Source organism: Diceros bicornis, chromosome 7 (genome assembly GCF_020826845.1).
Source record: "Diceros bicornis minor isolate mBicDic1 chromosome 7, mDicBic1.mat.cur, whole genome shotgun sequence".
NCBI lineage: Eukaryota > Metazoa > Chordata > Mammalia > Perissodactyla > Rhinocerotidae > Diceros > Diceros bicornis.
Window position 1 is genome coordinate 23,370,183 of NC_080746.1, and position 15,060 is coordinate 23,385,242.

The 15,060-nt window shown below is 43.2% G+C and overlaps 1 protein-coding gene across 4 annotated transcripts in view; it reads right to left on the bottom strand.

The window, feature by feature from the left end:
- Positions 1 to 14,628, bottom strand: part of NCAM1 (neural cell adhesion molecule 1) — a 312,564-nt gene extending 297,936 nt beyond the window's left edge. For 2 of the 4 annotated variants that reach the window (XM_058545205.1, XM_058545204.1), the window contains exon 1: positions 14,377 to 14,628. In XM_058545205.1, the coding sequence (XP_058401188.1) occupies positions 14,377 to 14,428 (52 nt within the window). In that variant the 5' untranslated portion in view covers positions 14,429 to 14,628. The remainder of the gene's footprint in view (positions 1 to 14,376) is intronic. The other 2 variants (XM_058545207.1, XM_058545206.1) reach the window with 1 other exon arrangement.
- Between the last annotated feature and the right edge of the window lie 432 nt (positions 14,629 to 15,060).

A 15,060-nucleotide genomic window follows, 5' to 3' on the forward strand; every position in this document is an offset into this window, starting at 1 on the left:
AGAAAACTAAGCAAAGGAAAACTGAAGCCATTATAAACTCCAAGAAAGCCATAAAATTATATAAAAAAGGGAATAAAGTCATAGAATTGCTCAAGGCTCAGCTGTGAATAATATTTACATGGTCATAATAATGTAAACATTAAATATTGGTTTAACCAAAGATAGAAAAATCACTATACTGTGAAGCCAAGGTAAAGGATGTAGGAGGGAGTAGGCATTGTGTAGAGAGTACTAAACCCCCCTAAGAAAAAGTCAATAAACAATACCTAAAACTGAAAAAATAAGAAAGTATAAATATGGAGATAAAAAACGTAGAAACAGCTAAATGAGTAGAAAGTGGTTGCTCCAGAGGAGTCAAAATCAAAGGCAGGAGGGGTAGAAAGGGTTAGGACAGAGGACTAATGTTTTTTTTGTTACAAGTCTTACAAAACTCCAGTCATGTGTCACTTAACAACGGGATTACATTCTGAGAAATGCGTGCTTAGGCAATTTCGTCGTTGCGAGAACATCAGAGTGTACTTAACACAAACCTGGATAGTATAGCCTACTACACACCTAGGCTATATGGTCCGAATCTTATGGGACCACCATCATTGACCAAAACATCGTTATGCGGCATACGACTGTATTTAACTTTTAAAATAATGCAGACACTTCATTTTGCTAAAAATAAAAATTAAATTCAAGAAGGGAAGAATGACAACTAATTCCAATTGCTTGAATAGTTAGGATCTTTAATCTCAAGATATACTTATTACCACTTAGCAGAGAAGAGAGAAACTGGCTGACCCATCTTCTCTTACTAGTAAATAAATAGCTGTGGACTTCACGCCAAGCTAAGAAGCTATATATAACAAAGTCACTGTAAAAATGAAATAGGAATTCTCCTTTATCCTAAGTCCTTGGGGATTAGAATGTCCCACAAGTGAATTTTCCAGATGAGTAACACTAATTATTAATTATATTACCTCTTTCATTCCAACTTGCCATTGGTGAAGACAACGGTACCTACGTTTATGTTTGTGTTATTTTTCCAACTATATGGAAACTCCTTGAAGTCATACCTCCTTCAGCACCTAGCACAGAGTTGAACACGAAAGACACATGTTCAATAAGTGAATCCATATAATTGTTGCCTGCCACTTGAATGGGCTATAGTTGGCTCTTCCAAATGAGGCTTAATTATGAACACCTATTATTTATACTGCACTGTGGTATAGACAGCCCCTTGGCATTTTGTGATATATAGGGCTTGCTTTTTAACCAAATACTAAGTGGCTAAGACTGACATGCTTTTTGTGTTCTTGAGTCTGCTTTTCATAATTTTTCCATCCATTCGAGTTACTACATCTTCTTACTATCAGTGTAGCTGTACCTAGCAGTCACGTTTCCTTGATTCTAATCTGAATCTAGGAGTCTCTATAAATGTGGTAGAAGCTAGGAAATTAATTAAGAGTATATGGACTCTTTCTGAATAAAGGTTTAACGGCTTTCCTGTGTGCCAAGTACATACGATCCAGTGCACGGACTTTGGGGATATCTATTTTGGCTACCCAGAGACTTCTTTCCCTTATTTCTTCATTCTTTCCCTTAATCACATTCCAAAGAATAATGGTTGCCAGATAAATGACTTCCAGATTAATTAAGTATCACCAATATGATCTTTACCAGCAACCATTACTTAAATATACTAAATTTTATGGATCCACCATTGTGGTGAACTGAGAGGTTAATAGTAACTCTATGCAAACAAACGTGGAATCTATATAAACCAATTTGTTTTTTAAAATTCTACTTCTCTCAAAACCAAGATCTACTAGACTTTGCTTTCACAGGAGGTAAAACAGCTAAGCAATCAGCCGTGGTATTTCTAACTCAGTTGCAACTCTTGGTGATCCTGAACTCTCAGAGAATGAAAAATAAATGGAAAAAAATGTGATCCTAATTATAATCAATACTTAGATCCAAAACTAATTGTACGCCCCGTCACTGTGAACTTTAACAGAAAGAAGGGAAATGGGAAAAAATTACTGAGCTTACTATGTGCCAGACAGTTGTATAAATTACCTCATTTCATCCTCACAATAACCCTTGTAGGTGGGTATTAATATTCTTGTCTTACAGATAAATAAACTGAGTGTTGGAGAGATCAAATAACTGGCTCAAGGTCATGGAAAGCAGGAGAGCCATCGTTCAAAATGCAAGTTTGATGTTAAAGGCCCACCGGGCGCCCCCTACAGTATGCACTGCCTCTACAACACCAAAAAGAGACAGTACTAAATTAAGAAAGGAAGATAATTTATCATTATAACTCAAATCAAAGAGGTTGTATTGGATTTACATCTTCTCATGCCCATGACAGCAGATCTTCAAAGTTTCTATGATGTACCCTGAATCCAATTCTCCTATAGGCTGGTGATTGGCAGCATCTCACATAGATGGAATGGACACTCCTAGATGAAATGTGAATAAAAGAACATTAGAAAAGTAGTCAGCCACAATCATTTCCACTCCATTGATGATCTGATACAACAATGCATCCAATTTCTGACAAACAGAACAAACTTCAAAAGATTTTGCATGAAAAGTAATGACAAATGGGTATGGAGTTTCTTTTGGAATAATAAAAATGTTCTGAAACTAAAAAAAAAAGATTTTGCTACACACACAAAGATTTTTAAAAGGTAGATAAATAAAGGTATGACTATCACAGGCAATGATGCAAGGAGACAAAGCAGTCAAAAAATTATCACCTCACATGATAAACGAAATCACTGGGGGAAACCCTCTAACGTTCTTCATTTCCTCTCACATGAACCTGTCCTGCTGTCCATTGCAAGGTTTGTTCTTCACCTTTCTCCTCTCTCCTGGCTCCTTTCCCTTGGTGTGCAGTTATATAAGCCCAGATGGCCCTCAGTTTGAAGCCATCCCCAACCTAACACCCCTTCCTTCCTTCTCGGTCAAGTATCCTGGATATCAGCTCTTCCTCAGTCTCTGACTCCAAGAACTTGAATTTTTTCACTATCCAACTGAAATTACTTTGAGATCCCCACTCTCCTCTAAAACAAATTCAGTTTCTCCTTGAGATCCATCTTCCTTTAACTCTTAACCACGGTAAGTACTTCTGTCCTCTTTTTTTATGGCACTAGTTGCTTTACAATCTGAATACAAAGCAATATATGCTCATTGGAGAAAACTCAGAAGTAAAAACAAATCTATCTTCTTCCAGTCTAAAGAAGTGACAGAGATTTTTTTTGATGAAATTGGGATTATACTTATATATACCATTTGTTTCAAACTTTTTTCACTTAACATTATTCTTCTTCTCTAACCTAAGCATTCACATACTAGTCTCTGCTTTCCTCCTTTTGTTCAATATCACTTTCTGAATTACAGACTCGATACCATTCTGGATGCTACATAAATACTACGACATAAATACTTCTGGGTGTGATAAGACTCCACAATGTACTGATCGTAATTCATGGTGTTTGCTCTCCACCGAAAGAAGATAAAAATATACACTACTACGACTTCTCAGGCTTCTTGGTCTCCTTAGCTGGGCTCCCTCCAGCTTCCTCCCAACCATGCAGCAAGTAACCTACCCTCATCCACCCCAAATCCTTCCTTTAAAACCTCCCTCAACTCTCACTTACATTGAGAAGACTTCTCCAGTCTCCCCTGGTGCCCGGGTCATCTTGATCTTGCCTCTAAAATCTTAGCCACATATTTGGCTTTAAATGCTACCTGGAATTCCCAGTTATCTTCATTCTCCACTAGACAGGAAGTCTCTTAACGTCAAGATATTGTACTTTAGAGTTTTGGGGGTTTGTTTTATACCTGCAGCTAACAGATTGCGTAGATGCTCAATAAATATTTTTGCTGTCATTGCTTCTCCCTCTCCCCAGAAATCCATTAAATCTCTAACCTGTAACTCCTCTGCACTACAGATTGTTTTATCCTCTCTCTATCCTATGTTTCTCCACTTATGACGTTAGCTTTCTAACTATTTTGAACTAAGCAATAATAAGACATATGTGTTCCATCACAACCGGGTCAACACAAGTTTCACAAAACAATATTTACCCTCCCTACATAAGATATAGTCTCTTTTCTATTCTATTCCATTCCTTCTTTCCTCCTTTTTTTCCTTCTTCCTCCTTTTTTAATGCTAGTAGAAGCCAACTAAATAGATTTCAGCATCCACAGTTGAAAAATACTGACCTACAAGTTAAGATACTAGGATGCCCAAATTTTTCCTGAAACCTCGTGTGAACCGAGGTTCTCTCTTTCATCCAAGGTACTTATTTTCTTAAATCCCCCCTCATATTGACAGTACCATGATTATTTCATTCCCTCGGGTTTGTAACTTAAAAAATTTTTCTCTCTCTCAGTTGTCTACCATTTTGGTCCTATCATCTACCCCCGCTGGTGTACTTGTCATCTCTAACATCTCAACTGTGTGCCCTTTTTATACTTATCCAAAACCATAACAAGTGTATCTTTCTAAGATTATCTGCTTTATAAAATATATCACAGTTGGATTTCTTTAACAAGCCCCTCTGGTACATCAAATTTGATTTTTATAAGACTTTTCAGCTACATGCCCATTAATAAAAGGCACAGTTGTAAAGTATTTTGCTTTGCAATGCATTTCACATATATTATTTTATGTGATTCTCACAATCAAATGAGAAAATTACAGTTCAGGACGTTAAGTAGCTTCTATAAATTCACTTGGTTAGTTGGTAGCAGAGCCAAATCCTGAACCCAAATCTTTTAAATCTAAACCCGACAGGACCTTTTCCCCACATAGAAGTCTTCCCATCACACAAAGCAGGAGACTTTCATTGGACTTCACTAGGCCTCCACACCAGCTTTAACTGGCTCCCCATCTTCCAGCCTCTGGGTTCTCCATCATCTAGCTGATTTTTCAAAATGTAGCAAGAATCCTTTTACTAACCCACTATTATGTCCAGCCACTACGGTGGCTGCTACATAAAACCAAACTCCCTTGAAGTACTGCAATGATCTCTACCAATTTGCTCCTCCTTATCTCTGCTAATTCATAGCTGGCATCAAACACAGAGCCTGGAACAGCAGATGTTCAGTCACTCTTGCTGACTAGATTCTTAAATATTTTTAAAAATGATTTCTTTAACATCTCCAGCAGCACCCCCTCCTTTGTCTAGCATCTAAGTTTTTAATAAGACCTGCCCCAATACCCAGTCTGCTTTCACTGCTCTTTAATACCAATTCTCTAGCCAGACTCATCTCCCACAGAGAAATAGGTCCTTCTCTCTCTGGTTATCCTTATGTCTGTGGACGCCCCAGATCAAGTACTAGCTCTTCCACACCCTTTTCCAGACATTAAAACCAATCAAGATGAGTTTCGCCCTTCTAAACAAGTCTCACAATTAATATCTGCCTCCGTCTTTCAGGCACTGATTCATATAGCACCTTTCATGATTTCCTGACTGTCTGGACTAAGGAAGTGTTTTCTCCCCAACCATATGAAAGCCTCTGCAGGACCAGTATAGTATTCTTTTTGCGTGTGTGTGTGAGGAAGATCAGCCCTGAGCTAACATCCATGCCAATCCTCCTCTTTTTGCTGAGGAAGACTGGCCCTGGGCTGACATCTGTGCCCATCTTCCTCCACTTTATATGCGTTGCCGCCACAGCATGGCCCGACAAGTGGTGCATCCGTGCGCGCCCGGGATTCGAACCTGGGCCGCCAGCAGCGGAGCGCGCGCACTTAACCACTAGGCCACAGGGCCCGCCCCCAGTACAGTATTCTTAAATTTGTTTTGTTTTCCCCTTCAGCTTCCAGCACAGAATTTTGCACATCACATTCATAGTATACGTGTTTAATAAACATTTCAAATAAAATCTCCATTCAAGATGAACTTTTTAAAAGCATATATTGAGTGCGTATTACCTGTTTTACATGTGATTTTTTTTTTGGTGAGGAAGATGAGCCCTGAGCTAACATCTATGGCTAATCCTCCTCTTTTTGCTGAGGAAGATTGGCCCTGGGCTAATTTCAGTGCCCATCTTCCTCTACTCTATACGTGGGACACCGCCCACAGCATGGCTTGATAAGTGGTGAGTAGGTCCACGCCCGGGATCCGAACCTGCAAACCCTGGCCCGCCGAAGCAGAGCACACAAACTTAACCACTATGCCACTGGGCCAGCCCCTTACATATGTCATTTTATTTAAGCTCACCAAAACCCATAAGGGACATGTCATTACCCCCATTTTACAGAGCGGGGAGCAGGCCCAGAAGTGCAGCAACTTGCAGAATGTCAGTGACGATTAGCGGACTCAACCTCCACCTGCCAGACTCCAGAGCTCTTGATATTGTCACTCCTCCCTCACTCTGCTCAGACTCAGTCAGGCCAGAAGCCAAGCAAAGTCACTTAGCATGTATTCTGACGCTATATGTATCAAATTATCCTAACCTTAGAAAAGGATGAAATGCAGCCAACTAATGTGCATTATGGTCCCAACTTCACCTGTGTAAGTCACTTAACATTTCTCAGCCTCAGTTTCTATTTCAAGACCTAACACAATCTGGCCTTATAAACTTTTTTGTCCCCTAATCTCTAGTCACTTCTCCCCAAATACCCCCACGCTGTTCTCCAACACGACTGTATATATTCATGTTTCAGTATGTTAGCTCTGCCTGAATCACCTCTTCGTCCTGCTCCCTCCAGTGAAGCAAACTCATGCCTCACGCCCAGCTCAAGGGAGTCCCAAGCAGAGTTAATTGCTTCCTTCCTTGTGCTCCAATGGCATTTAATTCTTGTCTCTATTTATAAGTATAGTGTGTCTCTCTCCCACACTAGATGGTTAACTCTAGAGGCAGAGGCATATCTCACTCAACTTTATAACTGAAATCCAGCACAATTTCTGAAGCTATTCGACCTTCTCAAAATTTCAGGAAGGTCTGCTGATTAAAGGAATTCAGGAATGTTTGTTGTGATTCAATGTTTGGTGAATTAACTAGTCGATTAACCATGCCTTAAAGTGAGAATATCATCTGTCCTTCCTATTTCCGAGTTTTTTAATGTTACCTCCTCACCTGCCGTCCACCCCAGTCAAAGGTGGATTTCCCCCAGATAATCTCTCATAGTACCCTGTTCCTTTCCTTAGTTTTTTTCAGAAAAGGTAATTATAAATATATGTGTGTTACTTGTTTAATGTCTATATTCCTCCGCATTATTAGACTGGAAATTTCATGAAAACAGGGACTATGTATGTTTAGTTTACCACTGTATTCCCAGCGCCCAGCACCAAGCAAATACTCAACAAATATTTACTGAATAACCGATGTGAAGATTAAATGACATAATGCATATCAAAATCTCTGTGAATTGACTAGTGATGATTAAGATATAATGTTGGAATTATATATCCAGTTTATCTCCTCTTAGATAGCTGTAACAAAATCTTCAGTCTCTTCTCCAATATCACATGCCTTTAGTTGGCAAAACTACTTCCTGTCCTGCCATTAGGGCACTTATTTCTGACTCATTTGAATAATAATAGCAATTACTTTATTTTATTCCAGTAAATAATTTACAAAAATATCAGCAGTGAGAAATATTAAATCACCTCGGATCTCACTTGATTTCTTGTAAAATAAAGGTCAAATAGCTTCTTTTCAAAAATAACTTTGATTTTGGTACATGATCCTAATCTTTTTTTGTGTGTGTGAGGAAGATCAGCCCTGAACCAACATCTGCCAATCCTCCTCTTTTTCTTTTTTTTTTTTTCACTGAGGAAGATAGGCCCTAGGCTAACATCCATGCCCATCTTCCTCTACTTTATATGAGACACTGCTGCAGCATGGCTTGCCAAGCGGTGCGTCGATGCGCGCCCGGGATCCAAACCAGCGAACCCCGGGCCACCACAGCAGAGCTCACGCACTTAACCGCTTGCGCCACCAGGCCAGCCCCCATGATCCTAATCTTCAAAGCACTACATGAACAACCTTTATGAGGTACACGTTTAACAAACTGGAACAATTAGCCTATATCCTCAAGCAAGTGGACCCAAGCAGACCAAAACACAGCTGCTAAGGCAGGGTCTGAGGTTTGCAGACCCCTCCACTGCACGACTCCTTCCCAGGCTCTGGAGGATGGGGACCTGACAGTGTGTTCTAATGGTCATATGTTTTCTAAATTTCACAAAAGCAAGAGAGTTCTGTATTTCCCTTAAAGAGGTCCCTCAAAATTGTATACCCTTCAGGCCCCACGAAACCTAGATCTACCCCTGTGCTAATGGCCTTCACCCTCAGACTGGGACCACTTCTCTCTCTAAAGTCTTCATAACCAACATGACAGTGCAGGCATATTTAACAACAGTCTTTTTTTAAGTCTTAGTTCTAATCACTGAAGAAGTCATGCTCTCATAACATCCTTTTTTAAGTCCTTCCAAAAAGAGAGCACTATGTCTGAGTAATTATTTTTTTCTAGATCCATATCTACCCCTTTTTCTCATTAATAAACACAGCTTATTGCAAGCATTAAAGTCCTGTGATCTCTAAAATATTCACAATAACTCTAACAAGTAGATATTACTAATTGTCCCAGTTCACAGAAGAGGAAACTGATACTTAGAGAAGTTAAACGACTTCCCCAAGATCAGACGGCAAACAAAGGATATATAGGGCTGGCATTTCAACCTAGGGTTGTCTGCCACTGTTCATCTCTAAGCTATACTACTCCAGAGTTCCTTGACAGCTCAAATTATGTCATCTCAGTCCTTTGTAATTCCCCACAGAGCTGATGACAAAAAGCTGGCACTCAATAAACATATTTGATCAACTATTTAAGAGAATACCTAACGTAACACAATCTCAAACAGTGTGACATTACCACGAATATTCCCAAATGATGAGGTAATCAGATACCAAAGAGGCTTTTCACATGTTATCTCAGGAATGACACAGAATGGAAAACAGGGGAAGATGTTGCCAGTGTTTGCAGCTACAAATCAAGAAGTCCTCAGCGAGAATATATAGTAGAATACAGGTTATAGCAAAGACTTCCATATAAGATCAGTGATGTAATCTTTGAATTGAAAGGAAAGTATATTTACACATATCTGGGAGAAAAACAATGCAATAGGTTTATGAAAACCTTTTTTTTTTTCAAAAACACGCATATACAAGATAGACCAAATGGCTTATCCTTTTAGTGGGGTCCTCTTTGAGTCTCTGCTTGCTTAGAAGCTAAATTAATACCGCAGGAAGGGGGAAGTGTGTCGTCTTAACTGCAAACAGTGAACTCAGCGGCTGCATGCAGACATGGCCTAAAAGCATTTTAAATGTAATATATTGAAACTGCCTGAAAGACTGCCATTTGGCACCCAGACCAACATCAAAAGGCAATACTCCTAATGAGCATCTTCAGCTGAGGGACAGCATTTCAACACCATGAAATGAAAGGGCATAATGGCACCACTGGCAACGCCAAATAATTTACATCCCTTTACATCAGCAATGCATTTTAAGGTTTGGCACCACGAGTTAATAACAAAAAGGGCTAGAGGTGACACGCCTGTGACCTTCAGATTAACTTCTGAATTTTAGTGCCCTACAGTAGTAAGTGCATGCACCTGTATTATTGGTAATAGTTTCACTACATTGTTTTTTCATACGAAAAACTCTGGACCTAATGATTAGGATTCAGACAGGTCCTTGGGCATTTCTCTCTTCCTAAGAGACCATCTCTTACAATATTGCTCAGAGACTTGTTGAGAATTTTAAGAGATGTATAAAATTCTCTTCTGAACCTTACTCATATTTCTTCATTTTAACTAGAGGAATCTTAACCTTACTTTTTTATTCAAAGTCAAATAGCCATTTTTATTATATAGCCAGTTGATTCATGCTTTCAAATTTGTTTAATTTGTAACCCATTTTTAAGACTAGTAAAATGCTATCCGTAATTTGCTGCCATTTCTTTTAAAGTTCCAGACGTTTCCTAGCCTATGTATTTGTTAGATCACTAACAATGATGGAATTTACATTAGAATATTTGTCTTGACATCATAAAACATTTGTGTGCTCAAAAACTCAAGACTTAAGTTGTACAGGAGAGCCTTTTTAAAATGCCTTTGTCTCCTCCCAGGCTGACTGTTCCCAGAAGACAGACTGGGGCAGGTGCGGTCCCCTCTCCCCTCCCTGCCAATTGGTTCTGCTCTCCATCACCACAAACCCAAGATTGGCAGGGAAAGTTCAAACTGTCCTTTAGCAACAGGTAGTCAATCACTTATTTTACACTAAGACAGGGAGGACTGTGTAAAATATCTTTGGAGGTCTGCCAGTAGCTTTGAAGTCACTTTCAGTCTGGAAAGCGGCCACAGTTCTTGCACACCGAAGATGTAAATATGGGAAATTCATCAAACCAATATTCAATAGAGGATTGTTGCTTTAAAAAATTAAGTGGTTGGATCAGAATGTCCCAAGTCCATATTTCAAGCAGTATGAAGTTTACAGGATGCTGCCTATTATTTAAGCAACAGAGTTCCGCAGGGAAAAAAAAACCAGTCATGTTTAAAGATTAGTTTTTGAATGACAAAATGGTGCTATTTATTTTTAAAGGCAATTAAGACATTGTTCTCTGTGACAGAAAAATACAGATACAGATTACTTACTTTAAATTACGTATTACCTTTCAGAGGAAGTCAATTAACGATAAATATGTTGTAAAGAGAAGCACTATGCAAAACTCTTAGAATTGGGGGGTTCCATGTGACTAATTTCTCCCTCTTATTGCTACCTTGAGTAAGCACCCAAACCCCCTGGGAATAGCACACCCACACCATAATGTTTTGAGTTATTTTTGTTTTGGGGGTTTTTTGGGCAAACAATTACTACCTTAATTCTTGAACTATCAAGCTCAAGAGACAGTCACCAGTTAAATCAACAAATCCTTAATTTAATCAATTAGCATAGAGACCTGGATGAACCTCCTTTATTGAACAAGGAAATGTCCTGCTATTTTATGCTATTCTAGTATTATTAAAAAAAAAAAATAGATCCCCAGTAAAGGTATCTGGAAAGAAGTCAACGAATTCAATCTGTTGAGGGAAGAAGGGGACAGTTTCTTGAAAAATTGACTTAAAAAAACAATGTCAGTTTTAGCTCGACTGGTAAATCTTTAGAACCTTTGTAGCAGGAATAGTAGCTCAAAAACAAATGACAGGCCACACTTCTACAATGTCTGCATTATATTCTCTTTTTGTTTAACTCTGTTGAATTTTAAATAAATTCTGTTACTGTCAATATTTTAAAATATGCTAATATTTGTTGAAAGAAAATTAAATTTTTGGTTTTTGGGTAAAGTTGTGAAAGGTATTCCACATTCTTAAACATGGCTTTATTACATTCTGTTAAATTTTATTCAGAAAGACATATTTCTGATCTTAAAATGAAAATCAGTGAAAAAATATAGCTCACAGTAATTGAACTCACAGCAAACTGCTGAAACACTCCTCAATTCATCTAGTGAGGAATGTTACATACACTCTATGTACGTGCTAGCTAGCGAAGATAAGGTAGCACCAGTGCTCTTTGTTCTTAATCTGGTGCTATCCTGTTAGAAAACCAGTCCTATCCATTCCTTGACTCTTGCAAGTTAAATTGGCAGAGGATTGTAAAATTATTAAAGGTATGACTTAACCATTCGATCAAATCATTTTTCCACAAAACATCCAAAACTGCTGTTAGAATAGACTCAAATTTGCTACGTAATTCCACCACCTTTCACTTTATTCCTAAAGAGCAGAAGACACTAAACTAAAAGAGGGGCAGCAGACCTGATTCGTCTGGCATAATAAGGCTAACACACTTTACATCTAAATTTTCATATGCACCAAGTGGAGCAGAGACTGAACTACCATTGTCCCTGGAGATGATCCAACATTTGTGGCCAAAAATATGTGTTATTGTTTTTATTTTTGTCCTGATCCTTTGACTTGAAATCTTCAATTTTTTTAAACTATGGTAGAAACAATACTTTAATGGAAAATTATTTCTCTTTGAAAAACCGCTCAACTTCTTTCTTTTGTTAAGCAATGCAATCTTTTATGTTTCATGCTCTGCCTTCTTCCCATCCTCACAGTACTAGGGCCAGAAATGAGGACGCATTCCTTTCAGGGAACATTGGTCAGAATACCACCTTTGACTGGACAGCTGCAAACGTCTCAACCTGGGATTCCCTGGGCGTGTACCGCATACAACTCCCCGGGGATCCAAACACTGAGGGCTACACTCATCACGATGACGGAAAGGACTGCGGGGCAATCCCCCAAAGGCCCACCAAAGATCAGGTCTCCACTGTCACGCCCCCACCTAGAGGGGAGAAAGTCTCAGAAACACAAACCCCTGAGCCTGGAGGTCGTGCCGCGGAGACCTGGGGCGCGATGGAAAAAGGCAAGCCCCGGGCGGCCCCCTGCCAGGTGGCGGCGGGGACCCAGCGACGTGCGGACCGGCGTTGGCCTTCTGCCGGCCCCCCACCCCCCGCCCGACGAGGCCCCGCCCCCGCATCGCCCCGCCCCCAGCTTCGCCCACAGCCCACTGCCCGCCGGTCGGCGCACGCGCGTCGGAGCGCCCTGCCACGGCGCTCTCCAAATCCACGCGCTCAGGTCGGGACTACGCGGCGGGAGTGTGTGCTGAAGCCGGCGGGAGGATGCTCCAAGTCAGCGTGAAAGGGGTGCGAGTGGGCGGGCACCTGCCAGTGACCACCTGGATTCCATTTTATTTCCTCGGAAACTGCGGGGCAAGCAGGGTACCGGCCGCAGGGCGGGGTTCCTCCCGGCGGGGGATGAGCGAGACCGTTAGGCTGGAACACCGGGAGACGGTCCTGGCAGCTCCGGGCCGCCACCCGCGCCGCAATAAAAGCCTCTCGCGGCTTCCCGCCCAGCCAGCCTCGCTCTGATTGGTCGCCAAGGGAGGGACCCGAGTTGGCTGGAGGCGGCGGCCGAGCGCTGCTCTCGTGCCGCCCGGGGAGGGGGCGCGCTGGGTGCTCCCCGACCGCCTTGCGCGCTCCCCCACCCAGGCTCGGCCGTCTAGAGCAGCTCCAGCGGCACCTGGCAGCGGCGACCACGACTCAGCCCCCTCCGCCGGGTTTCCTCGGGCGCTCCCCAGCACACGCCCCTCGCGCAGAATGTCCGCCCACCCCACCCAGCTCTCGGCGGCCCCTGCTCCTTTTCTTATCCCTTCCCGTCCAAAGCACAAATCCTGGGGTAGGGTGGGGTGGGGCTGGGTGGCGGGAGCAGCTGGAGGGGAGGGTGGGCACGCACAGAAGAATCTTCCAGGGAGGCCGGGATGGAAATACTCAAAATGAAATGAACCTCCCTCCCGGCCGCCGAGGTTCTCTGGGCGGCGGCACAGCCCCCGCCACCCATGGCAGCATCAGTCTTCCTCCCAGCTCCCTATTGTTCGCACTTTGCAAGGATAAGGAACCCCGTCCAAAGAAAGGAGACTGGGGCGAGGTGCTTCGGGCGGCTACCTGCCATTCTTCTCGCGCACCGTGCAACACGGGGCTCGAGGTGCGTGTGAAGGCACACGCGCGCACACACACATCGGGCATCCCGGATCACGCCCTCCGCCCCTCCTCACTTCCTCCTGTCAAAACGCGGCGCTCGACCCTCCCATCCCTCGGTGCTCCGGACCGAGAGCCGGCTTTGCAACTAACCAGCAATTTGGCAAATGAAAAACTAACGTCATATCGATGGGGGTGCAACAACGGTCACACAGCCCTGAGACTCTGCCCATTTCGCCCCATTTTGCAAACCGCTATTCGGCCCGGGGCGGGGCGGGGGGGCGGGGGGTGGGGGCGCGAACGCGGCGAGCCCCACTTTATTAGACCTGGGGAAATAACGATCGGAGGCGGCTTCCCCGGCCTTATTGTTCACTCTTCCCGGAGCCCGAGCTGACAAGCCCCTTCCCGGCGGAATCCGAGCCTGTGCGGTGGCACCACCGAGCAGCCGCATCCCCCGCCCCGCCGCCCGCCTTCGGGGAAGGAGCGCTGCCCAACACCGGCGCGGCCGCAGCGTTCCTGAGAGCGGGCGGCTCCGCTCCCAGCGCCGCGGACACACAAAGTGGGAAGGGCGGACACGCTGGAGGGGCGCCCGCCGCTCGCTGCGCGGGGAGGCAGCCCCTGTCCAGCGCAGCCCAGGAGAGCGCGGGGCTCGACTGGGCAGCAAGGGCGACGCGCTCATTCCTCAGCTTAATGGAAATGACCACCCTTAGCATTCCATGTAAAACCATCCGAAATAACAGTGTTCCTCGGGGAAAGAGCCAGGGGAGGGAGACAATGAGTAAACCAGATTGAGAATAATAACAATTTAAAAAATGTACCTGCAGTTCCCAGGAAAAACAAAGTCCAGATGAGATCCTTAGTTTGCAGCATTGTAATCTGCTGGCTGGGAGGGATGTTCTTGCCGCCGTAAATTCTGTGCCGCCCCCCCCCTTGCAGCGAGTGTGGATGGCGGCAGAGCAACAGACCTAGGGGCAGACAATTGCCAGGCTGAGTATGATTATTTTTGCAGAATTGTTTCCTGCCAGCGGCTGCCGAGCTGCGTTCACGCGCTGATCAGAGAATGAGTGACAGTCCCAGCCTCAGCACACTCGCAACTCGGAGATCCTTGCGCTGGCCCGGGTTCGCTTTGATGGAACTGGGGATGGGAGCGGGGGGCGGGGGGCGGGGGTGAAAACCTCACTGTGTCCTTCCACCACGCCGGCCACAAATAGTGCCGAACATCAAGGAGGTAAGAGAGACAGGGGAGGCAGATGCGGCCGCCTGCAAAACGCGGCCTGGAACTGCCGGAGGAGTCGGGCTCCTTCATACGCTGTCTTCCAGGCAGAGCTGGGATTTCTTCTTTTCACACTTCTCCGCCACGCCTCCGCGGTCCTTCTTGCCATTCAGCCTTCCTTAATCAGAAGGCTGGATATTTTAATAACTAATAAATAATAAAAACAAAATCTTAGGTTTGGTTAGGTTTTCAAAGTTGTTGAATCTGTCCATTTAGATCCCAAGATCCT